General features: G+C 52.2%; 1 protein-coding gene across 3 annotated transcripts; it reads right to left on the bottom strand.

The window, feature by feature from the left end:
* Positions 1-894: 894 nt before the first annotated feature.
* GPR156 (G protein-coupled receptor 156) lies at positions 895-25,162 on the bottom strand. 3 transcript variants are annotated; one of them, XM_030266282.4, is made up of 11 exons: positions 25,021-25,162; positions 16,811-16,955; positions 16,558-16,699; positions 13,790-13,926; positions 11,480-11,615; positions 10,501-10,611; positions 9,397-9,522; positions 8,858-8,953; positions 5,923-6,159; positions 3,590-3,748; positions 895-3,036 (listed from the first exon to the last, which is right to left on the bottom strand). In XM_030266282.4, exons 3-11 carry the CDS (start codon positions 16,660-16,662, stop codon positions 1,852-1,854), a joined length of 2,292 nt encoding a protein of 763 aa, XP_030122142.4. In that variant the 5' UTR covers positions 16,663-16,699; positions 16,811-16,955; positions 25,021-25,162; the 3' UTR covers positions 895-1,851. The 3 variants fall into 3 exon arrangements, with proteins under 3 accessions (XP_030122142.4, XP_030122135.4, XP_072781640.1); XM_030266275.4 differs by having other exon boundaries at positions 16,558-16,702; XM_072925539.1 differs by lacking the exons at positions 16,558-16,699; positions 16,811-16,955; positions 25,021-25,162 and having other exon boundaries at positions 11,480-11,665; positions 13,790-13,924.
* Between the last annotated feature and the right edge of the window lie 604 nt (positions 25,163-25,766).

Below are 25,766 nucleotides of genomic sequence, written 5' to 3' on the forward strand. Positions count from 1 at the left end.
AACAAACCCTAGGTTCAAAGTCCTCTGGAGGGTTTTTCTGCATTCATCAGTGGATTTAAAGTTAATTTTTATATCAGCCACTTCCAGATGGATTCATGGTTGATCATTTCCTTTGACTGCTGTATTGCTGCAGTATTTCCCAGCCCCAGAGCAAAGTGTTATTCTAAACACGTTTGGGGGTGGGGAGAGGTTTTGACCCATATTTAACAGGGTCCCTGGAGCGAGCTTGTCTCCCTCCCTTGTCCCAGCGTGGCGATGCCGTGGGATGCAATGGTGCTTGCCGGCACAGCCGGCGTGGCAGCAGCAGCACCTGCTGCGAGCGCTGCAGAACTGCAGGCAGCGGGGACAGAGATCCCAAATCCCACTGCAGGGAGCCGCCGGGCTCCCAGGCTTGGCCCGCACACGCAGGGGACCCTCCCAGTCAGTGCATGTCTCCCATGCCAGAGCCAGAAGTGCTCCGAAAAAACTGAAAGAGAACGGTTTCTCTTAGGAAAAAAGTGAATTTAAAAAAAAAAATAAAAATATTACACTCTGTCTGGGGTGTTTCCATTTTAAAAGCAAACAGGAGCTATGGGAATATTGTTCCTTGTAAGATTACTGACTTGAGTGATTTAGTGATTTGCCCTGTATGCAAGCCTGGAAAACTGCAGAGGCAATGGGGAGAAAAACAGGTAACACCAGTGAAGGGAGAGAGAAGTGAGGGATTTCACCATCACGAAGGGTAATGGAGAGGGCAGTTCTAACATGCTTTTTTCAAAACCAGGTCTGGGATTCCTCTGACACCTGCTTTTTTTAATCAAGCCTTTCTCCAGAAGGTTTATATTGCACTGGGCATCAGGTCTCAGCATCCTGAACTCCTGTGGAGGCAACAATAAGCTCAAATGCCATGATAAATATCTCAAAAAGGTGCACACACTGGATTTACTATTCTTGGTGTTTCTAAAATAAAAATTAAAATAAAAATTAAACAGAGCATATTAATTTAAACAAACCTTATTCCAGACTATATCATCCATACAAAGACAGCAGGGCACAAGACTCAGAAATCAAGATAAAAAAAGAAACCCCTTTTCAGATCCTCCTTTACAATGGCTAGCTTGTCCTTCCCTTCAGCTCTGACCTAAGTCTCACCTACAATAATGCACCTGAAGAACACAAAATGCAAAGACACCTCCACAGACATCACCTTTGGACTCCATTTTCTCATTCAGATGCTACAAAAAAACCCACCAAAACCCAAAAGTTTGCTGTGCACTCCCCATTCCAAAGTCCTTCTTTTGCCTGGAAGCAGCACACCCCAGGTGAGTGGCAGCCTGCAACTGCTTCTGGCATCCGTCTCCCATCCCCGGTAGGGGTGATGCCAGTGGGATGCTCTGCTTGGGCAGCCTCGGTGGAAGGAGTCCTCTGTTGGTCCATATGGAGAAGTGTGCAAGAAGCAATGGTTGTTTCTGAGGCAGGACGCTGCTCCCTGCCAGTGCGAATCAGGCAGGTCTCACAGGCAAAGCTCTCTGAGGAGATGAAGTTTGGGCTCTCACAGACCCCCAGCCCCAGTTTCTCCACTGCTGGCACCAGGATGGACAGAACTGCTGGCTACCTGTGGGACACAGGCAGCTGCCCATAGTAGCCAGGACAAGGCCACCCTGAGTGCTGCCAGCCCCCTCTCAGCCAAACTCAGGCTGCAGTCATGGCTGACCAGCCTGGGGCTGACACAGCAAATCAGAACGGGGCAAATCCCCAAATTCCAGAACCAGGCACATTCCCCAGAGGGATGCGTGGCTTTAGCATTGCAGAAAACAAGCAGTGTTTTGGGGCTGGGAGGGCACTTGCCTTTTGGGGCAGGGGTGCTCCCATTCACACAAACGTGGGTTTCAGATCATCTTTGAAATTCACCACAGGCTGGGGTCTGCTGTGGTGGTGCTCTGTCTGGTGATCCTCACAGTCACTGGGCTCTGTGTCCGTGTCCGTGCTGCTGCTGTCCAGGGAGCCACGTGGGCTCTGGAAGCAAACCTCGCAGCAGGGTCGGTGGCAGCCATGAAACATCTCCTCGGAGCTGCTGCTGCTGGAGTCAGAGTCTGGGTAATAGTACAGCGAGCGCAGGGAGGGCTCAGCGGGGCCCCTTGGGGTGCCCTGCCACCGCCGCTGCTCCTGCAGGATGCACGATGAAGCACCCTGCGACTCCGGCCATCCCAGCCACCCCTCTGGCCGCAGGCTGGCCTCCCTTGGCATGGCTGCAGGGGACGGCGCTGGGCGGTGAAGGAGCCCTCTGCCAGCCATGTCCCCTCCTGTTCCCAGGGAGTTGTGTGCTGACTCCCCACGGACCCAGCTGCCCACCTCCTTCACCCTGCAGCTGGCACGAGGGGATACGTGTCCAGGGAAGCGCGCGGAGGCAGGGGGCAATGGGATCCTCCGTTGATGCCCTACCAGGTAGGGGCTGAGGGGTGTGTGGATCCCTGGGTAGCCCTCCTGGCCCACCTGTGTTTCTCCTTGCTCGCCTGAAGTGCCCTGGTTGCCAAGTGGGGGTCTTGCAGATAAGGCTGGGCTGTGGTTTTTGCCATCCAGGCTTAACTCTTGCAGTATTTCCCACAGCTTCTCGCTGTTTACATAGCTGACTTTGGGGAACGACTCCCAGGCTACACCAGCTGAGTTGTCTTGGCCTGGCAGCTGCTCTGGAGGCTGCCCCTGCACTGCAGGTGTCTCACACTCCTGGACATCTTTCAAGCCATGTTCAGTGCTGTCTCCTGCATTAAAAAGCAGCACCTGAGTGCAAACAGGCTCCTGAGTTGCATTTTTCTGGAGGGCCTGAGCATTGCTGCCAAGAGGTGATGTACCCGGCAAACAGGGGGGTTGCCATTCCTCCCTCTCTGGATCCGGGGGGCAGCAGTCCCCTGGTGCATCCCCAGGCTGCCCTGAGCTCCAGGTGCAGGGAGCTGCTGGCAGCACACGGGGGTCGCAGCCACTCTCCGAAGACATCAGCCTCATCAGCTTCTCCTTGGCGCTACTCACTTGCTCCTGCAGGCTTTCGATCACGGCGTTTTTCTGTGTCAAACAAATAAGCCTGTCAAGTGAGGGGTGGGTAGAGAGGAGGAAAACGCTGCCAAATTGAAAGCAGGCAATGCCAGAAAAAAAAATCACCCCTCTCTGCATGGCAAGAGCCACACCAGCAGCATGTGTGACCTCAGCTTCCCCTGCAGCCCCCCAGATGTGTGTGTGGGAAGGGGCTCACTGGGCAGGCAGCTCTTCAGGCTGGGGTGTTCCTGCCCATGCAGTGCAGGCAACAGAGCAGGAGGCTGGGGGCTTTTCTGAGACAGAGCATCTCCCCTCTAAATCAACCATGTTTGACAAGGCTGTGGGAATCAGGCTCTCTTGTGCTCCTCCCTACAGAATTTTTTAAAGCCCTCCAAATTATGTCTAAATTGTGGTGCTTTGGAGTGTGACAAAACAAAGCAGCACTTCCCCTCAGGCAGGAAGAGGCTGCTGAGGGATCACCAGTGTGGACAGGGTGTAAAGAAGGGCTTCCCACCCTGCAAAGCCTTCAGCCCACAAAAGGGAAGGGGAGAAGCTGGAGGAGGGGGCCGGCAGAGCCCTGTACCTCGGTGAGCAGCTGCTTCATAGAGTTTTTCTCCCCTATGAGCTGGTAGAGCTGCTCCTCGCTGTACACTGAGCGGCAGCTCCTGCTCGGGCTGGTGAAATATTTTGCCATGTGGCTCATGGTTTGGCTTTCTTCTTCAAAGGCTTTCCACTGCTTGAGCTGGGGAGTAGAAGAGGGTGTTATCCACAGAGCCCCAGCCGACACAGCGGGAGGCAGGCACAGCTCAAGCGCGAAGGAGACAAAGGGACGGAGAGGGGGAGACAAAGGCAGGGTGTGACGGGGAGCAGAGACAGCCAGCCAGAGATGGCTGGGCGAGGGGCTGCAGTGTCACTTGGAGCCTCCCACTCATCTGAGCCCTACCCTGTTCCTGGCTCCAGCTTTTAATGAAGGAGAGGGTCAGTGCCTGGCTGCACTGAGACCGCTGAGCACACTGTAAAAGCCCCCTCCCTCTTCTCCCCACTGCCTGACTCCATGACAGACAAAGACAGTGTCATGCATGCCCCCTTATCCCTGAATCACTAGTGACAAGCTGAAAACCAGCAATGTTTAGCATCTGTTTTCTAATCTAGTGTCGCTTGGAAGCCTTGTGCAGCCCAGCTCCAGCTGTTTATCGATCTCAGATGAGCTATAGAAAAGCAAGCCCGTTAGGAAAAACAGGGTAATGAATTAAAAGATCCAAGTTAAATAAAATGTTCAAGGGCCCCAGGCTCCCACAGAAACATGGTACAGGCAGAGTGCAAGTACAGCTCATCGACTTCTCTACCCTCAGTCCAAGAGACCTGGTGCTTGGCAGAGCATGGCCAGCAGGCCTGGAGCTCACCAGGGGAGGTTTGGATCCTTGCTCCCAAGGGCTGCTCATCGAAGCCCCTGAGCTCTGCAGTTACACTGCCTCAGCTGAGGCAGGCGGGGACCTCTGGAAATCATCCCAAGTGCCCTGCTCAAGCAATGTCAGAGGGAGCAGCCTGCTCATGACTGTGTCCAACTGGGCCTTCAGTATCTCCAAGGATGGAGACTCCACAACCTCTCTGGGCATTCTGCTCCAGTGCTCTACAACATTCACCAAAAAAAACTCCAGCCTTTTCCTCATGTTAAATAGAACTTCCTGTGTTTCAGTTTGTGCCCACTGTCCCCTGTCCTGTCAGTGGATACCACTGAGAAGAGCCTCGCTCCCCCTTCCCTATTCCACCCCCATCGATATTTATATACATTGCTGAGATCCCCTGAGTCCTCCCTTGCACAGATGTGCTTTCCTCAGCTTCACCTCTTCCTCCCTTTCTCACCTCATGTCCTTGAGCCCAAACATCCCTCCAAACATTCAACTGAGTAAATAACTGTTTCCTTTCCCTCTAACAATGGGATCATTATTCCCACTAATGTGGTGGCCAGGCACACCAGGCTGCTCGTGGAGGACACAGGAAGCAGAAGTGCCTCACCACACCACAAAAGGCTTCCTTTAAACACCTCCACCTCCTCCTCCTCGCTTGTGGAAAAGCCCAGCTTCCTTCTCCAAAAGTGCAGAGGAGGACAGGCTCCCCTGGGGACCACCAGCAGCAAAGAAGTCTCTGAGAGTGGCTGGGCCATCTGGATGTCTGTGCCCGGCTCCTTCACTGCCAGCAGCAGAAGCTCCTGGGGCGAGTGGGCATGTGAGGTATGAGGAGAGGACAGATCCCACCCCCTACACGGAGCAGCAGGAGAGGCCAGTGGCTGCCTTGCCTCATGTGCTGTCTGCATGGCTGTCACCTGTGGCACATTCCTGCAGGAGGGTTTCTGAGCAGCAGTGCTGCACTCCTTGGAGACTTTCCAGGACATAAAGGGGACAAGGAACAAGAAAGCTGGAGATGGACATTTTACAAGGACACAGTGACAGGAAGAAGGAGAATGCCTTTAAACTGAAAAGACGGCAGGTTTAGATTATATATAAGGAAGAAATTCTTCACTATGATAGTGGTGAGACCCTGGACCAGGCTTGCCCGGGGAAGTTGTGGATAGCCCAGTCCCTGGAAATGTTTAAGATGAGGCTGAATGGCACTCTGAGCAGCCTGGTCTGGTGGAAACTTCCCTGCCTACAACAGGGGTGTTTGAACTAGATGATCTTTAGGTCCCTTCCAATACAAACAATTCTATGATTCTTTGAGACTCAGAGAACTTGCTTGGGGAAGCAGAACCACCAAGGTGGGGTGGGGTGAGGCTTGGAGAATGAGCTGTGCAGGTGAGTCCAAACATTTTGGGAAAAAAGCAGGAAAGAGACTGCGTTGATGCCCACGGCTGCTGTTGTTTAACACCAAAAATGTGCCCATTTCCAGCCAAGTGACAGGACAGAGGTGGCAGCATACCTGTGGGACAAAGATGAAGCAGTTGATCGTGGTTGTACAAACAAAGATGCCTCCAGAGGTAAAACCAAACAGCAAATTGTGCCAAGAACAGAAAAAACGGTGAACTAAGCAGATGGTACCAGCAGCCAGGAAAACGAGGTTGACCCCGACGATGAGTGTCAGGGACTGGTTCACTGGTGAGGAGCTGACGTTGTCGGTCAGACCGGCCAAGTAGGTCCCGTATAGCAGGAGGATACTCTGGAAACAGAAAAAAGAGGTTTCCAGAGTGTGGAAAATTACAGCCTGATGGTGTCAACCCCCATGTCGCACCAAGCCCGGTGAGCTCAGATACACTCAGCGCAATCCTAATTAATGCTCTTTGATCTATAATGCAGACCTGGAGCGTACGGTGGTGACGCCGCAGCAAACGCCTGGCACGCTGCTGAAGGCCAGGAGTGGGGCTGGGGACACAGGGCAGGAGTGAGGGTGCTGGTGGGCACGGGGGGGTCCCAGCCAAAGGGCATGAAAAGCCAGGAGTCAGAGGTCAGCAGCTGCTGCCACAGAGCAGGGAATGGCTGGAGAAACTATATAAGCCACCCGTTGGGGAGCCTGGAGCAGGAGAAGCAAAGGCAAACAGACAGGAGGCAGGGGTCCCTGCAGGGATGAAGCAGTGGGTGCCATCAAGGAGCAACAGCATATCTCTGAAAGAGCAGGAAAGATATCCAGAAGGAATTCAAAGAAGAAGGCAAGGAGAAATGGAGGTTTAAACTGGAGGGAAGAGGATGTACTTGGTGCCTCTTTAAATAGCAATAATCCAGGAAACTACCAGGTGCAATTCTTTTCCCTTCCCTTAGCTGTTTCCTGACTACAGCAGCAGGGAAGGGCACTACAGAAGTGCTCTGTACACAGAGGCTCTCCCTCCCCCCACGCAGAGCCGTTGTTTCAGAGCAGACTGTCTCACCACCTTCCTCCTCAAGGGTCTCATGCACACATTTTGCCAGTGTGCTCAGGATAAAACTACCCAGCAGGATAAACCTCTCCTTCCCTAGGTGACACTAGCAGGAAATACCAAATATTTTTTGCCTGCCTCCATAGAGTTGAGCATGGTCTGCCTTCAGGATCATTTGGAAATACCATCTAACAAAGTCTCAACTCCTGCAAGGACCTGGAATACAGGGAATGTGACCTACATTATTCCTATGCTACCCAGTAAGTGTCAGCCTTTTACTAAGAGTCACTGTTATTTGGGCATCAAGAAGTGCTTTGTGACACAAGATGCAGATGTTTTTTACACCCTTCTGAACCCCTCTGTGCTGTGGCTAGTTGATGACTGTGATGGCCACTGCCAGGGTTAAGGTCTGGAGGGACACAAGCAAGGGAGGTTCATGCCCAGATCTCTGGTGAGACTCCCAGCTTCAAAGCAGCACAAAGTCTCAGGGTGGGGTTGTAAGAGTGAAACCTGCCTTGCTGGGAACTGGGTTGATGCCTGACCCTGCTTTGTAGAATCTGCACTGGATCATAACTGTGTCCACCATGGGGCACCTCCAAACAGCCCAAAGGCAAGGCAACCCCTAATCCCTGAGCAGGAAAAAGCCAGCACCAAAGTCCCATTTAAATTCATACAGTCTATCTGGGACACAGACAACAGCGCTCCTAAACTAGGACTCTCAGTGGCTTGTTTGTTTGTTTGTTTTAAACTTGAGCAGAGGACTTTGCTCCTAATTCCAGGCATGTCCTTGGCAAGTCATTTCTCTTCATTGCTCTGTGCCAGAAAACCAGGATAACACACTGAGTGTCTTCCCAAAGGGCTGAGCACATTAATGTTGTGGATGCTAAGAAGTGCTATGTATGCAGAAATAAAGCCTACACTCACGTTAGTGTAAATCAAGACTAACTCCAGAGAAATCACCAAGAAAGTAATCCACGACCCCCAGTAAGCAGGAAGGAACAGGGCCAGATTCAATGCAACATTAAAATGATTACCTGGAACTGATAATGGGGATGTTTTACTTCCAGAAGGATTTTTTAAGGGCTGTAGGCAGAGACATTACCTCCCTAAACCAAACCTCTCTAACACAAGCTGCAGACAAAATCAGAGGTGGAGACACAGCACTGACAGCCCAGGTAATACCTACATTCCCTAACACCAGAGGACTTCTAAGGACTTTGAAATTAAGTGTAGAAGGACTTGGCTGGGTTGTGAGGTCCCTTTCTGCTCTTTTTCCTATGATTCTGGGTAGATGGTCAGTGAGTATTACATTACAGTGAATCACAAAGGAAGTGCCTGTGCTGCACGCAGAGGTTAAGCCATTCCCAAAAAAAGGCTATGATCTCACAAGCTTCATCAACATCAACTTTCTGAAGTGTGTCCAGCCTCTGCCATACCAGAGACACAAGACCACAGATAATTACAGTGATGATTACACTGACATAGCTACATCAGTATAACTAACACTGCTGGAAGAAGACTGGCCATGTGCAGAGATTCACCAGTGAAAGTATAAGAGGTATAATTAACCTGATAAGCATCCTGCAAAGGTGGGGACCAAGCACTTGTCATCAGCACCTCCTTGGTTTGAAGTCACAGGACACAGGGATTTGAGCCACGTTGGCAGTGGTCATTCACTGGAGTCTTTAGGGAAGGAGTGTGACATAAAGACCAGCAAGGCATGAGTTTCAAGAAGTGAGATGAAGCTCAGGGGGTTGCTGGGAGAGATCTAGAGAGATTGTATGTGTACAGCGTACATAAAGGGGATGGTGAAGCAAGGAGAAAGCAGCTAGGAGGGTTTTTACCCTTCCCAAGATGGGAAGGGCTGAAAATAGGAGGGCTTACGAGATCTGCAATGGGCATATAGCTTGGGAGGGCACTGAAATGACAAATGCTGTGAAACAGTTTAGGCTGAAAGACAGGGAGGAGGTGAGATTCAATGCAAGAAGCAGTCAAGAGGTTACATACCTTAAAGCCTAAAATGAGAATGAGCCAAAGATCAGAATAGAGCGATGCACAGGACTGCACTCGGCTCACGGAGCACGTCATGCCTTTCTCTGTCACCTACAAGGCAAGGCAAAGGCAGAAGTGAAGGCTGCAGCCTCGCACAGACCAATGGGAAGGTGCATCTAAGCTGGTCTCCTCTGTAAGTTTCTGAAAGGAGAGGTCAAAGCTGGTGCTACCAGGGGGAGAGTCTTAAAGCGAGATGATTTTGGCCTTCTGCAGCCAACAGGGCTGCTTAAACATTTCTCCAAAGCAGATGCCTTGGAGCCCTCCTGTGTCATGCAGGTGATCTGCACAGAACTGGAAATTTTGCAGTGGACTCTCACCTCTGTAATAGACCAGACATAAACCAAATCCAGAGTGCCCAGAGGGTTTTCTGCCTTGTTTTTCTTTCTCTTGTTTCTCAAAGACCACCTCCAAATGTCTGGCCACCCACTAACTCTGTCCACAGAGTTCAGATAGGACACAGCAAAACCCCACACCGCCCCTCCTCATCCTTTTACCCGTAGTGAGACGCTGAGGCTTCGGAAGCACTGGACTGGGTCAGAGAACACCCAGGTCAAGAGCAAGACAGTGTCTGCCAGCACCAATGCTGCTACCATTCCCAGCAACTGCAGGTCTTTGATAATCTGCAAACATGCAAGAAGTAAAAGTTACTATGGGGAAGGAGTGGACACCAATGACCTCCATCCCCCTCGCATCCCTTTCTGCTGTTTCTTTCAAGTGACACATCTCTCCTACTACTTCTCCCAGAGAGGTGTCCAGCACCTACATTTGAGTTGGCCACAAGATCTCTGTTTTCAATTCCCAAATTCTTGGACACCTAATCAGGCTTGAGACCAGGCAAAAACCCTGCCTGATGGTGTGGATAGCAGGTAAATGCTATGAGAAAACAGTTCTTCCAAAACAAGATTATCATCCCATATGACCGTATCACCAGCAGAGGCGAAAAAGGCATAGAAAAACACCTGGTAGGATCATCATTTTGCAAGCTGAACACAAATCCCAGTATGAAACAGGAGTCCTTGCTGATACTCAGTTCCCCTGCAAACCCCTTTTTTTCACTGCTGGAAAGTGACTACTGAAAATTGTAAGCGCACTTTTTTGTGCACAAATTTTCCATTTCCCTCCCAGTTTCTGAATCCTCATCCTTAAGTGCTGCAGAGGAGAGCCCAGCACTCCCTTCCTGCTTTCAAGAGCAGATCAGATCGGATGGCCCTAGATCAGATGCTTTTGAGGACACCTGGTTTATTTTCATCCCACAAAAACAATCAGCGCAGACCTGAACACAAACATTGGTGTGTAGCATAAGGAAGGCATGTGGCCAATGTAAAATGAGAACAAAATTGTTTGGTGATGAGGTTTGGAATCCACTGGGGAAGAGGCAGCCAGGCAGGGCACCCACTTGCCTGTAGCGTGGAAAAGCTCCTGCCTCATTGTGCAGGAATAAATGAAGGGCCCATGCCCAGCCAGGTGTGAAAGCAGACCTGTGATTGTGGCATCCAGCCCTGTCACGTGCCTGTTTCATCTGGTTTGGGACTTACTGGTGTTTGCCCTCCATGGAAGGTCTGTCCTCCCCCTTCCCGCCTCAGATGCTGGGTACTCACCACCCGCTTGTCGGGCACCCGCTGGGTGAACACCTTGTAGAGCCGCCAGCTCTTCCCCAGGACAGGGCCGAACACCAGGGAGGTCCCCACGCACAGCAGGCACAGCCTCACCTGCCAGGGGTCAGAGCGAGGGGGCTGAAAGGGGCTCACAGGGACACCACACACCCTCCCAGCCTGGGGTGAAGCAAGGATGCCTGGGGACATGTCTACACTCTTCTGATTTCTGGAGGGTGATATCAGATACTAGAAAGCTGACCACAGGATGAAATAAATTCAAAGGCAAGTACTCCTCTGTAGGCATGCCTGCTGCCTACCTTTCTCTACCTACCTAGAGACTCATTGGAAGGGCAGGCAGGGAGAGACAGGCAGCTTGTGAGCAGCAAGGGCACAGAAAGTCCCAGCACCCAAAAATCACTTGCTGGCACCTCCATTAATTATCCTCAGCCCAGTGGTGAAAAAGGATGCAGGGTATGCACCTTCCCACTCTCCCACATGGGTGCATGCCCAGTCCTCAGTCTGGCAGGGTGGCTGCCTCAGGCCAGGACATGGGGGTTCATCACACAGGTGAGTGTTCTGATGAAGATCTGCAGCCAAAAAACTCACCCACAGCTTCACAGCACCTGTGCTGTCAGGCAGTGGTGACTGTGTGGAGGATCCCATCTCCCTTTGTGTTCCCCTCTGCCTGCTGCACTTCTACAAGCCCAGCAGCCTGCCTGCCTGCAGGACTTGTCCCCCAGGGACCTGCCTCGAATCCCTTCCTCGGTGCAGATGTGGTTTGCAAAACAGTGAAGGCCGTTCAGACAGAAAGTGTCTGGCTGCCTTTTGCATATGTGGAAGCCACAGCCCAGCTGAGCAACGTGGTGGTGTCAGGCTGTGGCTGGGACAGAGCCTGTACAGGTGACAGCTGGCTGGGAGAGAGCACGTACAAACAGGCCAGTACATGCCTCAAGGTGCCCATCCCAGCAAAACCCCTGCTCACCTGAATAAGCTTTTCCATTGAGTCTCCAGATGGCAGGCTCTGCTCCTGAATCCCAAAGAGGTAAGCACTTGTGTAAGTCAAGCCACTGCCAAGCAGGGTCACAATGTTGAGATTGGGGCTGGACATCTTCACAATCCTCCAGGAAACAAAGCAGGGAATTTGATGACAGTTACTGAGCATCATGACCTGGCAGCACAGGGGTGAGGTCCCCTTACAGGGATGATGATGGTCACAAGGAATGCTGAGACACTGTCCAGCCCCAGCCCCCCCAGCCTGTGCTGTTCACCACTGCTCCAAAAGCTCAGCCATTACTCCATGGTCCCATCCTCTCCCCTTTCTTGCTGGAGTGCTTCACAATCCTTCAAGTATTCATTTAGCCCTATGCCAACACTTCTGCTGCAGAGAGGCAGAGGTGGAAAACCACACCAACGCCCACGGTGACTGTCCCCAGCAGTAAGCTTTAGGTGCAAGAGCTACGTGTGCCTCCAGGACCAGGCCCTTCCCACTGATCCTTCCTCACACTCAGCACAGGAAGCCGCCAGCAACGTTCAGGTTACAGTCTCCCCTCTGTAATTTCACCTCATCACTCATAATCCTGTAACTGTATTCAGGGAGGGGAGAATCAACCCACTGATCTCTTATGACCTGTCACCCTTCCCCAGCAAGCCTATTGAGTGAAAGCTGGACCTCCTGCCATCCCCTCCAATAGCTCTGCCTCTTTGACCTCCTGCCACGTCATTACTTTTCTCTCTTCTTGAGCTCCTTCCTGGCTTGTTGTCTTGCAGTCACAAAGCCTGGGGTTCAGCTTGTCTCTTTCCCTCCCTGCCTTCCTCACCATGTCTCAGCCCTTGGAGAAAGATATTCACTAGCTCATGCTTTCAGCTGCAGCTGAGAAAGGTCTCCTCTGCCCTCCCAGGTTCAGGAGGCAGACCAGTATTTATTTACTGCAGAGCAAATAAATAACGCACATTCATTACAGCACGTTCCGAGAACATAAATTCAAGTGGCCACTGAACTCAACACCACTCAGTAAATGAAAGTGCTTCAGACTGGGATGCAGTTGGGATGCAGGTCATGCAGCTGCTGCAGCACGGCAGGCATGGGGCTCTCAACAAAAACCCTTATGGGCAGGACCCTCCTGACTGCACCGTGGTTGTCAGGAGCATTAAATTCCTTAAAGCCACCAGCGACATCAAACAACATCAGTCCAGGCTGCACTCAGACGTACACCTCTGTGCAAAACAATGGCACATGGAGAGCAAAGGCTTTGCCAGGTGAAGCCTGGGAGAGGGATGTATCCCTGGAGGAGGAAGCAGTTGAAATACCAAGGGACCAATGAGGCAGAGGAGAAGGTGGCAAAGAGGCAGCAGAGACATCCAGAATTGCTGAGGAAGGCTCAGCACTGGCTGAGACAGGTTGAGCTATGAGGAACTGCTGAGCCTTCTGCTGGATTTATGCTGCCTTCAGAGGAGCAGGACTTTTTAGCTCCCCAGTGCAGACTGAACAGCACCAAAAAAAGTCTGCACGTCACCACCAGCTTCTCTCAGTAATGGAAATCATGTTCTCCACCAAAACGAGCAACCACCAAGAACAAAAAGGGTTATCAATATCTTTAAACCAACAGCAAGAAGGCCCATGGCGCACTGTGGGGAGTATGATGGCCTTGCTATGCAGCTGTGCTGCTCAGAGCGATGCTCTCAAGCATGTGGAGCAGAATTGAGCTCTCTTTTTACCCACTCCTGTTGATGGTTTTATTGAACAGCACCTGGATGAGACCATGCAGCACTGTCCATGCCAGAGGGTGCCCACAGAGTCGTAGAATCATTAAGGTTGGAAAAGACCTCTAAGACCATCAAGTGCAACCTTTGACCAAACACCACCATAAGAAGTAAACCACAGCACTAAGTGCCACATCCAGTCTTGAACACTTCCAGAGATGGTTATTCCTCCACTTCCCTGGGCAGCCTGTTCCAATGCTTGACAACCTTTTCAGTGGAAAAATTATTGCTGGTCCCCAACTTGAAGCTCCCCTGATGCATTTCCTGAGGCATTTCCTTGCATCCTGTCTACATCTCCCTGCCTTGGGGAGGAAAGAAGCAGCCCAAACAGGACTGTTTCCACCAGTGATCAAAACTCTGTGTAATGGAAGAAACTGCAACATCCCTGGCATTACCCTTGCTTGCCCTGTGCTGCTCCTTCAGGCTTACAGCCTCCTGATCCTTAGCTCAGCTCAGAGCTTGGTCCTGAAGGAGCCTGACTCCACTACTCCAGCTCAGGGGAAACCTCCCAGGAGAAAAGGGATGCTCTTACCTGTTTTTCCTAAAGCGAATAGTGAAGATGAAAAAGAATAGTGCTAGCAGGACTCCTCCAGTCAGGAATGTCCACACAACTCCCAGGAGACCAGCAGAGAAGGATGGGGAGCTCTTCATACTGCGGTCAAACGATGTCTGCAGGAAGCAAAAGGGATAAGGAAGAAGAGGACATTGCTGGGGCTGTCAGCAAAGAAGGTCCCTACTTCAGCATGATCCCTCCCACAGTTATCCTGCTCAGCCAGAAACCACAGCTCCCACTAAGAAGACACTCCGGCACCAGACTAAGTCCTGCAGGTAGGGCCACTGAGATGTGTGTGGACAGGATGTGTGCTCTGTCCCTTGCTGAGTGTTCAGGAGGACACAGCAGTCCAAGAGCCCTCTTCTTATGGCCAACTAGCCAAATCCATAATGAAGCTGTACAAGTAATTAATAAACCTCAGGCAGCCCTGCCTCTGAGACACAGGAACATGGACACTGGTTCCCCACTCTCCTCTGGAAAGAAATCTTCGGAGAAAGGCCCCGTGGTGCCCCAGTTGATATCATGCTTCTTTAGATGCTTCTTGGTTCCCACCCTTACCCCTGCCTGCAGCAGACAACTGATCAGCTGGCAGACGTGACTGGGAGCCAGCAGCAGAGCTGCCAGTTGGTGCAGGAGCTCAGCAAAGGGAGTGTGACAGCGATTTTCAGAGGCAGTGACACACTGAGCTGGAATCCACCCATCTCCCAGCTGGACAGAAACTAACTTGGTCCCAGGCAGGCATCAGCTGAGAACTGGCTTTTGAGGGACACTCCCAAACTGGGTATGATGGAAGCACCTCTCTCCTTACACACAAACCACCTCATGGATTAAATCTCCATTTTAAATATTCTCTGCTATCTCCTTATTAACATAAAATGGATAAAATGATCCCATGTGAAACAAGAAACCTACTTCCGCTGCTGATCTAAAATGCTCCAGCATTTTTAACAGGATCTGCATGTGTGAGTTACCAGCTTTTTTTTTTTTTTCCCTTAAAAAAAAGCATCACTTTAATAAAAGTGCTGGCACATCCCCTTTAAGGGAGGAGAAAGGAGAATGGGGTTTGAGCTGGGATCACACACCTCCTTGCTAACTTCTCTGGTGCTGAATCCTTTCTCAGGTATTGCAGCATCCAATTTCTATTGCAGAAGACTACTTTTCCTGACAGTTGACACTGCCCCAAACTCCCAATTTTTACTTCAAGGTCTGAGCTGTTTCTGCTTCCAACCTTGCTAGAAATAAATCTTCAGGCAGAAGAAAGGCATTTGTTTAGAGCTAATGCCTCATGTCCCTCTTCCCCAGCCAGGCTTCATCTCCTCTGGGTGAGCAAGAACAACGCACAGCTTGCAGAATTAAAGCCACCACATAATTCTTGACACAAAAACGTGTCACTGCCACACGAGCACAGCTGATCTGCAGGCTCCTGGCAGCTCACATGCTGATGGCATGCTGGTCACAGGGCAAGTGGGAAAGGCAAACCCCTGCCTGGGAGAGACATCCAGCTGAGAGCTGCTGCTGCTGGGATACAGCTGCACACACATCTCAGCATCACTTTGCAGTAGCATGGAGGAATCCCTGGAGGGATACTCATCTCCCTCCTGAAAATGCTTCCCACCTCCTCTTCCCTCTTGCTATTCCCTGGGGAGCCTTTGCCTCTTTGGGAAATGAAGACCACGCCAGATTTTGGAGGTGGTCCAGTGCCAGGTCAGTGCCCTGCTTACACCGGGATTCTCTGTAAAAACCCCATCATGCAGCACAGATCAGGCCCATCCTCCTCCCTGCCTGGAGCTGACAGGGCTGGTACACGGCTGTAACGCCATTCTATTTCTGTGTCCTGTCTGCTCGAGCCCAAGGGTAACACCTGGCTTTTACCACTGAGGTGAGCAGGGCAAACTCAGCATTCTGGGGCTTCTGCACTTCACTTCCAGATGCACCCACCGACAAAATCTTTTCACCTCTGTCTGCTTTCAAAAGTATTACTGCACCTTTTTCTCAGCAACCACCCAGGGATCAGAAACACCCCTATGATCTCCACTTTTTCTCTCCCACACACCCTCCCACCTGACTGCTGTTTCCCTGGATGTTGATGCTACTTGAAGTTGATGGAGCGCTTTGCTGGCTGCTGAGCAGAGTAAATCCTGGACCTGGCAGGGGGAATATTAATTGTAAGCCGGCTGCCAGAGCCAGAGGAGCCAAGCAGCTTACAGTCTTTTAATTAAAGGCCCATGGTCGTGCAGGACGTGATGGAGAGCCGAGTGGGCCAAGCCTCTCCACTCCATCCAGCAGCCCCACGTGGTGCCAGCTGCAACTGAGTGCATCCAGTGTCATTTCTACCGCCTTACTGGTGAAGGGGGGAAGGTACCATTTATTACAGATGATGATTTTTAATTAAATCCTACTCTACTCATATTTGAAAAGCACTTTGAAGTTACAGGGGACAGGAAAGGTCAAGGGGAGATGAGGCCATCACAGGCCAATCCTGAGCAGCTGGCTGACACATGGGAGGGCTGCTTGACATAACTTGGCTGTTGTGGATGCTTTCCTCCCCTTCTGGATAATTGCTGGGAGTCACCTAGACTGGGCATGTCTTGTCTATCAACCAGGTGAGTGTGCTGCCTTCAGCTGGTCTGGGATTGCTTGGCACCTGCAACCCCCTTTATCCCTCCCCCAAATCTACTTCTGCAGAGTAAACCTCATGTCCCAGAGCACTCCCCTGTACCTATACACCCCACTGCATCCATACATACCACTGTCACAGTGCAGAGCTCCTGCAGGGCCCGCTGCTGCTGCTCCTGGCTGCCAAAACTGGAGCTGCCATCGCAGAGCTCAGAGCAGTTGAATCCCGGCTCCATAGCACATCCTCAGCCGTCATCCAGCTGTACCTTTGCCCTGCTGGAAGGATGAGTGTTGGCTTTCTCCAGCAAGAAGAAACCTTTGGCACACACCACATCCCCCCTGTCAGCAAGGAAGGGTCTGTGGACAGCCTGGGGCTGAGCTTACCCAAACTGATGTGATGCACATCCAGAGCCAGGACAGGGAGTGTCCCCTGACAGTGTCCCTTGGGCGTCCTCTGCAGCAAGGAGAGTCAGCTCGGGACCTGGGCTCCCACGGAGCACAGTGGCATCCCCAGCACTGCTACACCACCCTGCAAAACAACACCTGTGGAGGGTCACAATGGCTCCCAGACCCTATATCCCAGCTGGGAACTGAAATTAGGTGCTGTGCTGGGCCAAGAAGGAACATGGCACTCTGGCACCCTGAACCCACTGCATCTTTCCTTTGCCAATGCATTTTCCTGCACTGGAGCAATTTCAGGGTCATTTTGCAAGAACCCTCCTTGTGCTGGCAGTGACTGCTGGTTTCACGGAACATCCCTTTCTCCCAGCAGAGAACCAGCCAGTGAAGACAACAATGAACAGCAACCAGTGTTGCCATTGCTTACCAGGACCTACGTCCAGGCCTGGGTGAGCAAAGGGGAAGGTGCTTGAACACAGGGTTTTGGCTGACCTGGCCGAGCTGCAGCCTGGCTACCTGAAGAGCTGGCTGTTTATTAAGGTGATTTAGAAGCCTGACACCTCCATGCTCCCCCTCCCTCCCTCCCGGTGCTCTGGCAGACAGGTATTGTCCCTGCCTGCTCCTGCTCCCTTTGCACCACCTTTGCCTTTGTTCCCCCTTTCATTTCTCTTTTTGGTGTGGATTTTAATAAGCCTCATTACCATTTTAGACATGAGGTCATACTTATCCTCAAGCATCCTTACTCAATTACCATTGTCACCAGGTTTAATTAGCTTCCAGTGCACGACCATAAGCAAGTCTCCTTTGTTAGTAGCAGGGGAGGAGGTGCAATAGCTCACTCCCTATTTGCTCCTAACAACAGGTAGGAGGAAAAATTATCCCTGTCATGCTCCTCAGTGCTGCTCCCTGGCTGAGCATCCCCTGTACCTGGCCAGTGCTCCAGCCTTCCCTGTTGCTGCTCCTGACACTGTTATGCCCTCTCCTTCCAAGTCCTTTCTTTGGAAAAACTCTTGTCATTATTTGAGCAAAGAAAGAGTAAATTAAAAAGAAGCGTGGTCACCAGGACCTCATCTGAAATTTGATGTTCATCATGGGGCATAATTGAGATTCATATGACAGAAAAGCTACATATGTTGTTCTCAGCTCGAGTGTACACTGATTTTTCAGCTTTAGAGTAGTTGCCTACCAGTCCTAGCCCAAGCACACCAAACTAAGTGGGCTACTTGTCCAAAATTAGCAGGCCCACGTCTGAAGCAATAACCCCAGCTCTGCTGCTGGCAAAACTCTTTGTGTGCTTCAGGTCCAGTCACCGTCCTGCCCCTGCCAGAACTTCCCCCAGCGTGAGATCAGCTCACTGTGTCCTACGAACACAGTATCACACATCAGCCAGACAAGATTTTACACACATGGTGTGTAAAGATGTGTTTTTCAAGAGTGTTGAAGCCACCCAGCTCCATCATGCCTCCTCCTCTCCAACGTGTAGCAATCTGTGGTGATGTTTCCCCTCTGCAGCAGGATCATCCTCTGGGAGTTTTCATGCCCTCCATAGCTCAGGCTGAGTGACTGGACAAGAGCCATGGCTGCAGGAGGCATCCAGCTGCTGCAGTGAATGCCAGGATTGCTAAAATGCTGGAAGTGCAGCGGAGAGGAGGAGACAGGCTCCAGCTGAACAATTCAGAGACCAATGGACAGTGCGGAGGCACTGGGTGGGGATGGGGGTAGGAGAGGGGCACTGAACTTTTGATGCTGAGAAGACCTGAAGGTGAGCACTGCCCAACCTCCAAGGGGCTCAGCTCCTCTCCATGCCCCTGGTGGGCTAAAGACAAAAGCCCCTATAACTCCTTGTAACCTTCTGCCATGTCAGAGGGGGAACACACCTGGCAAGTGGACCGCTACCAAGGCTGGCATGAGGCCAGCAGGCACAGCCTTCGTGTGGCTCACAAATGGAGGTGTCACCCCAAGGAGCAGCAGCTGAGCCCTCATCCACCCAGGAGGCCACCCCTTGGAGGGCAGAGGCCCCTTGGGGTCTTCCCCAGCCCCCACCCCTGCATTCTGCAAACGGCTCCCACACAAAGTTGATAACAAGCTGAGGCTAATTAGTGTTCATTAGTATGCAACAAAGCAAGCACCAGTGCAGTTGTCGCTGAAAGGCAACAGGCATTTCCAGCCCAGCTCCTGCCTCTTGTGAGAGCTGGCAGAAATGCTTCTCCGTAGCCTGGAGAGGATCCAAGGGGGACCAGCACTTTGTGGGGGGGTCACTGACCTTCAGGCTGAGACTGGCCAATGGTTGTCAGGACAGACCAAAACACAGATAAAACCCCACATCCTTAAAATGAAAGGGACTGTTTAGAACAGAGACTTGTGGGGTTTGGTTTTTTGTGGGTGTTTTTTAAACTTAAAATGCCAACCAGATCTGATAGATCACTTCCAGAGCAGAATCACAGAATGGCTTGGGTTGGAAGGGACCCGAGAGTTCTGCTTGCCTTGCTCTGCCCTTGCTGCCCTTGGTCTCTGTGACCTTGCACCTGGTGGCTGTCTGGGACATGGTGGGGAGTATTTGGCCACAGAGGCGCATCAGCTTGCATGCAAACACGACCCAAAAAGCCAAAACTTGATATGAAACAAGTGACGGGACCACATGAAAAATATTAGCACCACCATTTTCTCAGATAAAAGGGAAGCACTGACTGCTAGAAATAGTATTTGGATAAAAGCAATTTGTGGTCACCTCAATGGTTGATCTCCAGGACTAGAAAACCTGTTTCCTTAGATCTGTCAAGACCTAGGAATACTTAGCATAAAATCATTTAGGTTGGAAAGAGTACTTAGATCATCAAGTCCAACAATTAGCCCAGCACTGCCAACCCCTCCACTAAACCATGTCCTTAAGCATGACATCTACATGTTTGTTGAACACTTCAAGGGACAGATACAGAATCACAGAATCACTAAGGTTGGAAAACACCTCAAAAATTACCGAGTCCAATATCTAACAATGCTGAGTAACTGTAGACTAACACATAAAGAGCCCTCAAAAGAGATGCAATTGATGTAATCTAAATGCACATCTTGACTCTCTCAAATTTTCATCTCTTTCAAAACATTTATTTTGGGAAAAAAACAGATGAAAAAAGCCTTTAAGGGAGCTGAAAAATTGGTGCAGCATGTATAGGCAGAATGAACTTTTCAGCCCAACAGGTTCATTTTGATGTAGTGCTGAAAGAGAGGCTTCTTCCCAAGGGTGACATTGCTGCCTGGTGAATCAAAAGGTGCAAAACCGAAGATGTCAAATCACAGACAACAGAACAATCGCATTCAGAAATGTGGCAGTCTTCATGAGCTCTGCAATCCTGATCACACCAACCCTGACAGAGAAATGGTACACACACACCTCTGCAAAGACCACACCTGGAGAAACATCTGCTGAGAAGAACTTTTGGGAAGGTGGCTGTGTGGCCAGAGGCAGAGAAGAACAACTGGGGAGAAGGAGCGATGTGCAAAGGGCAGAGCCACTCCTGCTGCCTCAGGAGGGGAGCAGGAGACCTTGGCTCACCCATGATGGGTCTGTGCTGCTACTGCCAGTCCTGGTGGGAGATGGAGCTCTGCTGGTGCGGAGCAGCCTCGGCTGTCAGGACACCGGGCCGCACGCTGACAGTGGGAAATCAGCCGGATAACTGTTCCGGCATCACAAACACCGCGGGACGGGGTTTTGCAATTCAAAATCCGGTGCTTCTGAGACAGACTCCTGCTTTTTCCTTCTGCTCTTCTTGTCCAACAAGATCCCTTCTAGTTTGGCCTGAGAAACCTGCAATATTGCCATCCCCAAGGCGATCAAAAAAAGTCACAAGCCAGACTTACTGCAACACCCTCCGCGATGAAGCTACTTGAAAACTATGAGTTAAAACACACAGCATATCTGAAGATTATTTTTAATTTATATTTAAAACTTTGGCACCTACATTTTCATGCTTTTCCCTGCAAACACAAAAGGAAAAAGAAAGAAAACCAAGAAACGCATCACATCATTCTAAAACCTGGGTTACAAAGGCTGAATGCCCAGGAACACTTGGCAGCTACAAAGTTGTTACCCTTCTTTTCAGGGTCTGTCCTGTGCTCATGCTTCATTCTGCTCCTGTCCCTGGCATTTCCAGAGCCACTTCCAGGCTCCTCAGATATCTTCATACCCCATAGACAGACAGACAGCAAGCTCAGTGAGGATAACCAGCAAGAGCTGCAGGACCCACTGCAGGACAAGGTGCTTCTCACTGCATGCATGGGGCGCTCGCTGTGTGACTGAAACCTGAAATTTTGTGTTGACTGAAGCTAGGTGAGATTTTCAAGGTTCCTATCATTTTGGAAAGCACGTCCCAATATCATGAAGGCAATAACTTCTGAATGTTGATCTTACTATTTGTCTGTCCACTGTAGCTCCCTCAGCTTGCAAGGATTGCACAAGGTTGGCACATTTAGCTCTACTCTAGACTTTTCAACTTTGTAAGTGTAGGTTGACTACCCACTTGGCTTTTTTTTCAGTTCTGTGGTTTACATTTTGAATTAAAGAAACCTCTATGCCAAAAAAAAAAAAAAAACCAAACAAACCAAAAAACCCACATTTACTTTTTTTGAACCAGCACACAGTCCTGCAAGAACTGACTCACACTTCTCCCACTAAGGAGCTGATAAGGCTTTTAACTCTCTAACCATAATTGCTAATCAATGACAGGCATGTGAGAAACAGACACAGAATAGATTGGAGATGCTCAAAGGAAGGAAAATTAGGAGGGAATACCAAGAAGCATATGGAGCACGCCACAGATGAGACCAGTATGACCAGAGCTGATGGGGAGGTAAACCAAATCCTTGGAGCTGCCACAGAGTGACTTTGTGCCACTCAAAGATCTGAGCCCTCTCTTGTGTCCAGCTGCATCAGCTACAGAGCAGTAGGTGGATGGAATGAGCAGAAACCTCCAGGTTTCTGCCTCCCCAAAGGGGATGGGAGTCCAGGGGTCAGGACCCCACTGCCCCTCGAGCTGAGCTCATCCCTGCTTGGCCAGGTGGCCTGGCAGCCTCCTCACACAGAGCCACGCACAGCAGGAAACAGCCAGAAAAGTCCTTCTGCCGAATTTTCGTGACAGCACGGTACCCCCAGGTGGAAGCTCACCTTCCTGCAGCCAGTGAGAGAGGCAGTGGGATCTCTGCTGCGAGGCAGCAGCCTCTCCATTCGGGGCCTAGGAGGGCACAGCTGCCTCCCCCAGAAATGGGCAGGGGACATACCCCAAGCACAGCTCTGAGAAGGAGCAGTGCTGCTCCCATGCCCAAACCTCTGCCCACAGCCAGGGCAGCAGCAGCTGTGCTGCTTGGACAGGAAGGACACACAGAGGCTTTTCACCACTTTGGGAAAAATCTTGGGTTTTCCTCACTCCGTAACAACTTCACCAATCATTTCATTTATTAGTGTGAGACCACACCATAGGTGTTGTTCTGACTCCATGGGACAGCCTCCCTGCTCATTCCCAAGCCCTGAGTCAGGAAGGTCTCCATCCCAAGTGCTGGGCATGTAGCAGATGACCTGAAGGTGGGATGGCAGGGGCTACCTCTCCAGAAACACACTGCACCTTCCACGAAGAGGCAGAAGAGGCCAGGGCTGGCTACAGGGCCAAACTGTGTGGCCACCATGCCTCATGCCCACAGAAACGCAGTTCCTGCCTGCCACACTGCCAGGCACAGCCAAAGAGATGCAAAGTTGGAGGTGTGCAAATGTCCCCAGGCATCTGCTTCACAATTTGCCCTGGGAGCTGCTGCAGGCAAACCATGAGCCCACCCATCTGCCAGGCTGGTCAATCCTGGATCCCTGCGATGGATCACATCCCTGTCCCAGAGAGGATGGCACCTTGGCACAGGACAAGGAGGCTGCAGGATTCCACGGTGGCTGTGTGACACTCACACTTTTCCACCAGGATGCTGATTCAAGGTGCTGTGACCGGTGCAGCATTACCAGATCTCAGGGCTGTGCCCATTCCTGGTGCCTCTGTTGCCTTTTTTATACCTGCTCCCATCCATCCACATGCATGATCTGCCTCAGAAATCTTTTTGTGAGTTTTCCCAGGCCTTTTTCCAGGTCATTCCCATCAATTGCTGCTACCTTCTCCTTTGGGCATATGCCCCAATATGCTGCTCTGAGGCACAGCTCAGCCCCAAGCACTACTGCTGGAGGCTCCAACATCCCTTCCTTCCATCAGCTCCGTCTGCCTTCGCGGTGTTAGCACCAGCCCAAAAAACAAGAACATGCTAAAGAGTCTTACAGGAAGGTGTAGCCTGAGATTTTTTTCTGTCTTAACTGTACCACCTTTAGAGAGCCATCATGAATAAGAGGTAAAAAAAGCCTGATGATTTAGAAGTTTGATTTACAAGGGAGATCTACCTTGTGGTTGAGGTGTGTATGACTTAATTACAAGCAGAACCTCACCCCCACTGAAGCTGTTTGCTGCCGAGCTATCAAATGCAGAGGAGGAAGAGACCTCAGAAGGAGAATTTCCATAAAGATATATTTCACATTAAGCATATGCCTTCAAGAGCTCTCCCTTTCCAAAGCTGGCAGGAAGCTGCAGCTGCTCCTTCATGCAATCAGACACCATCCCCTCACAGCCCTCGCAGCACCAGCACACCTGTGTTTTCACAAACAGGGCTAGGATGGCCAGGCTGCAAAGCCACACAGCGCCAAGCATGGGGACAGCTTCTAGCCCTAACAAGGTCAGCAGGTTTTTTCTCTATTTCACTTTTTTTCTTTGAGATCTGGCAGGATTTTGGAAATCAAGTGACACATTTAGTCCTTAAAGAGGCAGGAAAACAGAGCACTACAGCTCTTTCACCTTACCCCTGATGACCAAGCAGCAGGGCATATTTTCCCCTAGGAGACAGATTTGACTTAAGGCTCTGAAAGCCAGATATGTCCACGGCTCCCCTGGCTCCCCTCCCAAGCTGCACCCAGTGCTGCCCTGCTCAGGCTTCTAGTTTCCTTGCTGGGCAAAACAAGCCCCCCACCAAGGGGCAGGGTCACATCAAGGTTTCCACGAGGTCTGCCAGCCTGACTCCCTGCAGACGGCAGTGAGGCTTGCTCAGGGGTGGAGAGGGGAAGCTCCAAAACTGGAGGCACAACCAAACCTGTGTGGAAAGTGCTGCTTGAAAGTGTGGCAGGACAGAGCTGACAGCACAGTAAGAGCGGAGCGTGCAGTGCCCCGGCAGCAGGTGGGTGAGGGGATGTGGCAGCTGTGCCAAGGCTGCATTAGAAATGCCAGCTGCAACTCAACACTGGCAGCTCCTGCTTACCCGGGATCTGGTTCCCTTGGCCTCCTCCCTACCCCTCTGAGGATGCAGACACCTGTGGGGCAGTGGAAAATCCAGCTCTGGGTCCATGAGCCATTCTTCCCTCAGAGGTGACCAAGTCCCAGGGAGTTGTGTCATGCTGTGGCAGCCAAGGAGAAGCAAACAAGCTGGGTCCTGGAGTGTTTCCTGGGGGGGGGGGGGGGGTCTTACCCTTAGCAGCACTGTGAATCCAGGGCACACGGGTCCCCCTCTCTCTCTTTCCACCCAGCAGGTTGCTGCACTGTGGAGTTGGTTGCAACTTTACTTCCCCGTTTTGAACTCTGAAAGGCACACGGCTCGCCCAGGTAATAGCAGTTTGGTTAGCATAAATTGACTTAGCGCCGCAGCTTCACATCTTTGCATCCTGCAAGGCAGCTCTTTCCCATCGCCAGGTGCTAGCAGGCTCCCGCTCCTACAGGCGCCTCCCGGGGGCTGCTTGGAACCTTTGGGACAGTATTTTCTGGAGAGCTACAAACACCGGCCCAAGCCCGCCCCGTTTCGAGCTCAGGGGCGCACTCCGGGCACAGGCAAGCCAGCGAAGGGCGAAAGAGGAGCTCTGCATCCCCCAAATCGCGGCTCCGTGCCGCAGGGCGGGAGCGCTCGGGGCTCCCAGCCCATCCCGCGGCCTCACCGCGCCGGGCTCCGGCCGGCTGCACCCGCGGGCTGTGGGCAAAGGGGCACGGGCAGCAAAACCACAAAGCGAACAGCGCCGGGGCAGGAAGACAACTCGGGAGGTAACCCGGGCGCCCTCGTCGCATCCATCCCGCTCGCAGCCCCAGCCGCGGCTGCCAGCCCCTCTCTCCCCCAGCGCGTCCGGCGGAGCCCCGACCCACCTGCGGGGCGGCACCCGTACCCAGGGTGCCAGCCTGCGGAAACCTGCGGACACCTGCGGGAGCCTGGCAGGAGCAGCCCCGCAGCCGCCGCGGGACGCGGAGCTCGGCGCCGGCGGCCGCCCCTCAGCGCCCGGCTCCGCCCGGCACGGCACGGCCCGGCCCGGCCCGGCCCGGGGGAGGCGGGCGGCGGGAGGGGCCCGCGCGGCCGCGCTCCTCCCGCCGGGGCGGCGGCGCCGGCCCCGCTCCCGTCTGACCCGGGACAAAACTTTCGGCAGCGGGGAAAAAGCCCGGAGGCCGGGGCTGTCCCGGCAGGGCTGGATCCCGTTTCACGCCGGCGGCTCCTCCCGGCGAGAGCAGCACGGCAGCCTCCCCAGAACACCGCGGAGCCGGGAGAGCGGGGCCCCCGGCACAGCCCCCGGCACAGCCCCCGGCTGACCTGGCCGCGCCCCGCAGCCCTTCAGCCCCTGTCCCGCTGCTGCCGGCGGGATGCGCCCGGCTGGGAACGGGCCGCCTCGCCCGGGCGCTCCTGGCAGCTGAGGCAGCACAAAGCCCCACGTCTGTGGCAAAACCGGCCCGAGAAGGTGAGTAAACGCGAGGGCGGCCAACCTCGCGCTCCGTGACCTGCTTGTGCCGCCCCATGGCTAGTGGGAGCCAGCGTGACTACTGCAGTAGGTATGTTTGTGTGAGCAGCGCTCGGTGTCTTGCGGACAGACCCACCGTCACTGACAGCATCCCCGTGCTGACCG

Source organism: Taeniopygia guttata, chromosome 1, assembly GCF_048771995.1.
Source record: "Taeniopygia guttata chromosome 1, bTaeGut7.mat, whole genome shotgun sequence".
In the NCBI taxonomy this organism is placed as follows: Eukaryota; Metazoa; Chordata; class Aves; order Passeriformes; family Estrildidae; genus Taeniopygia; species Taeniopygia guttata.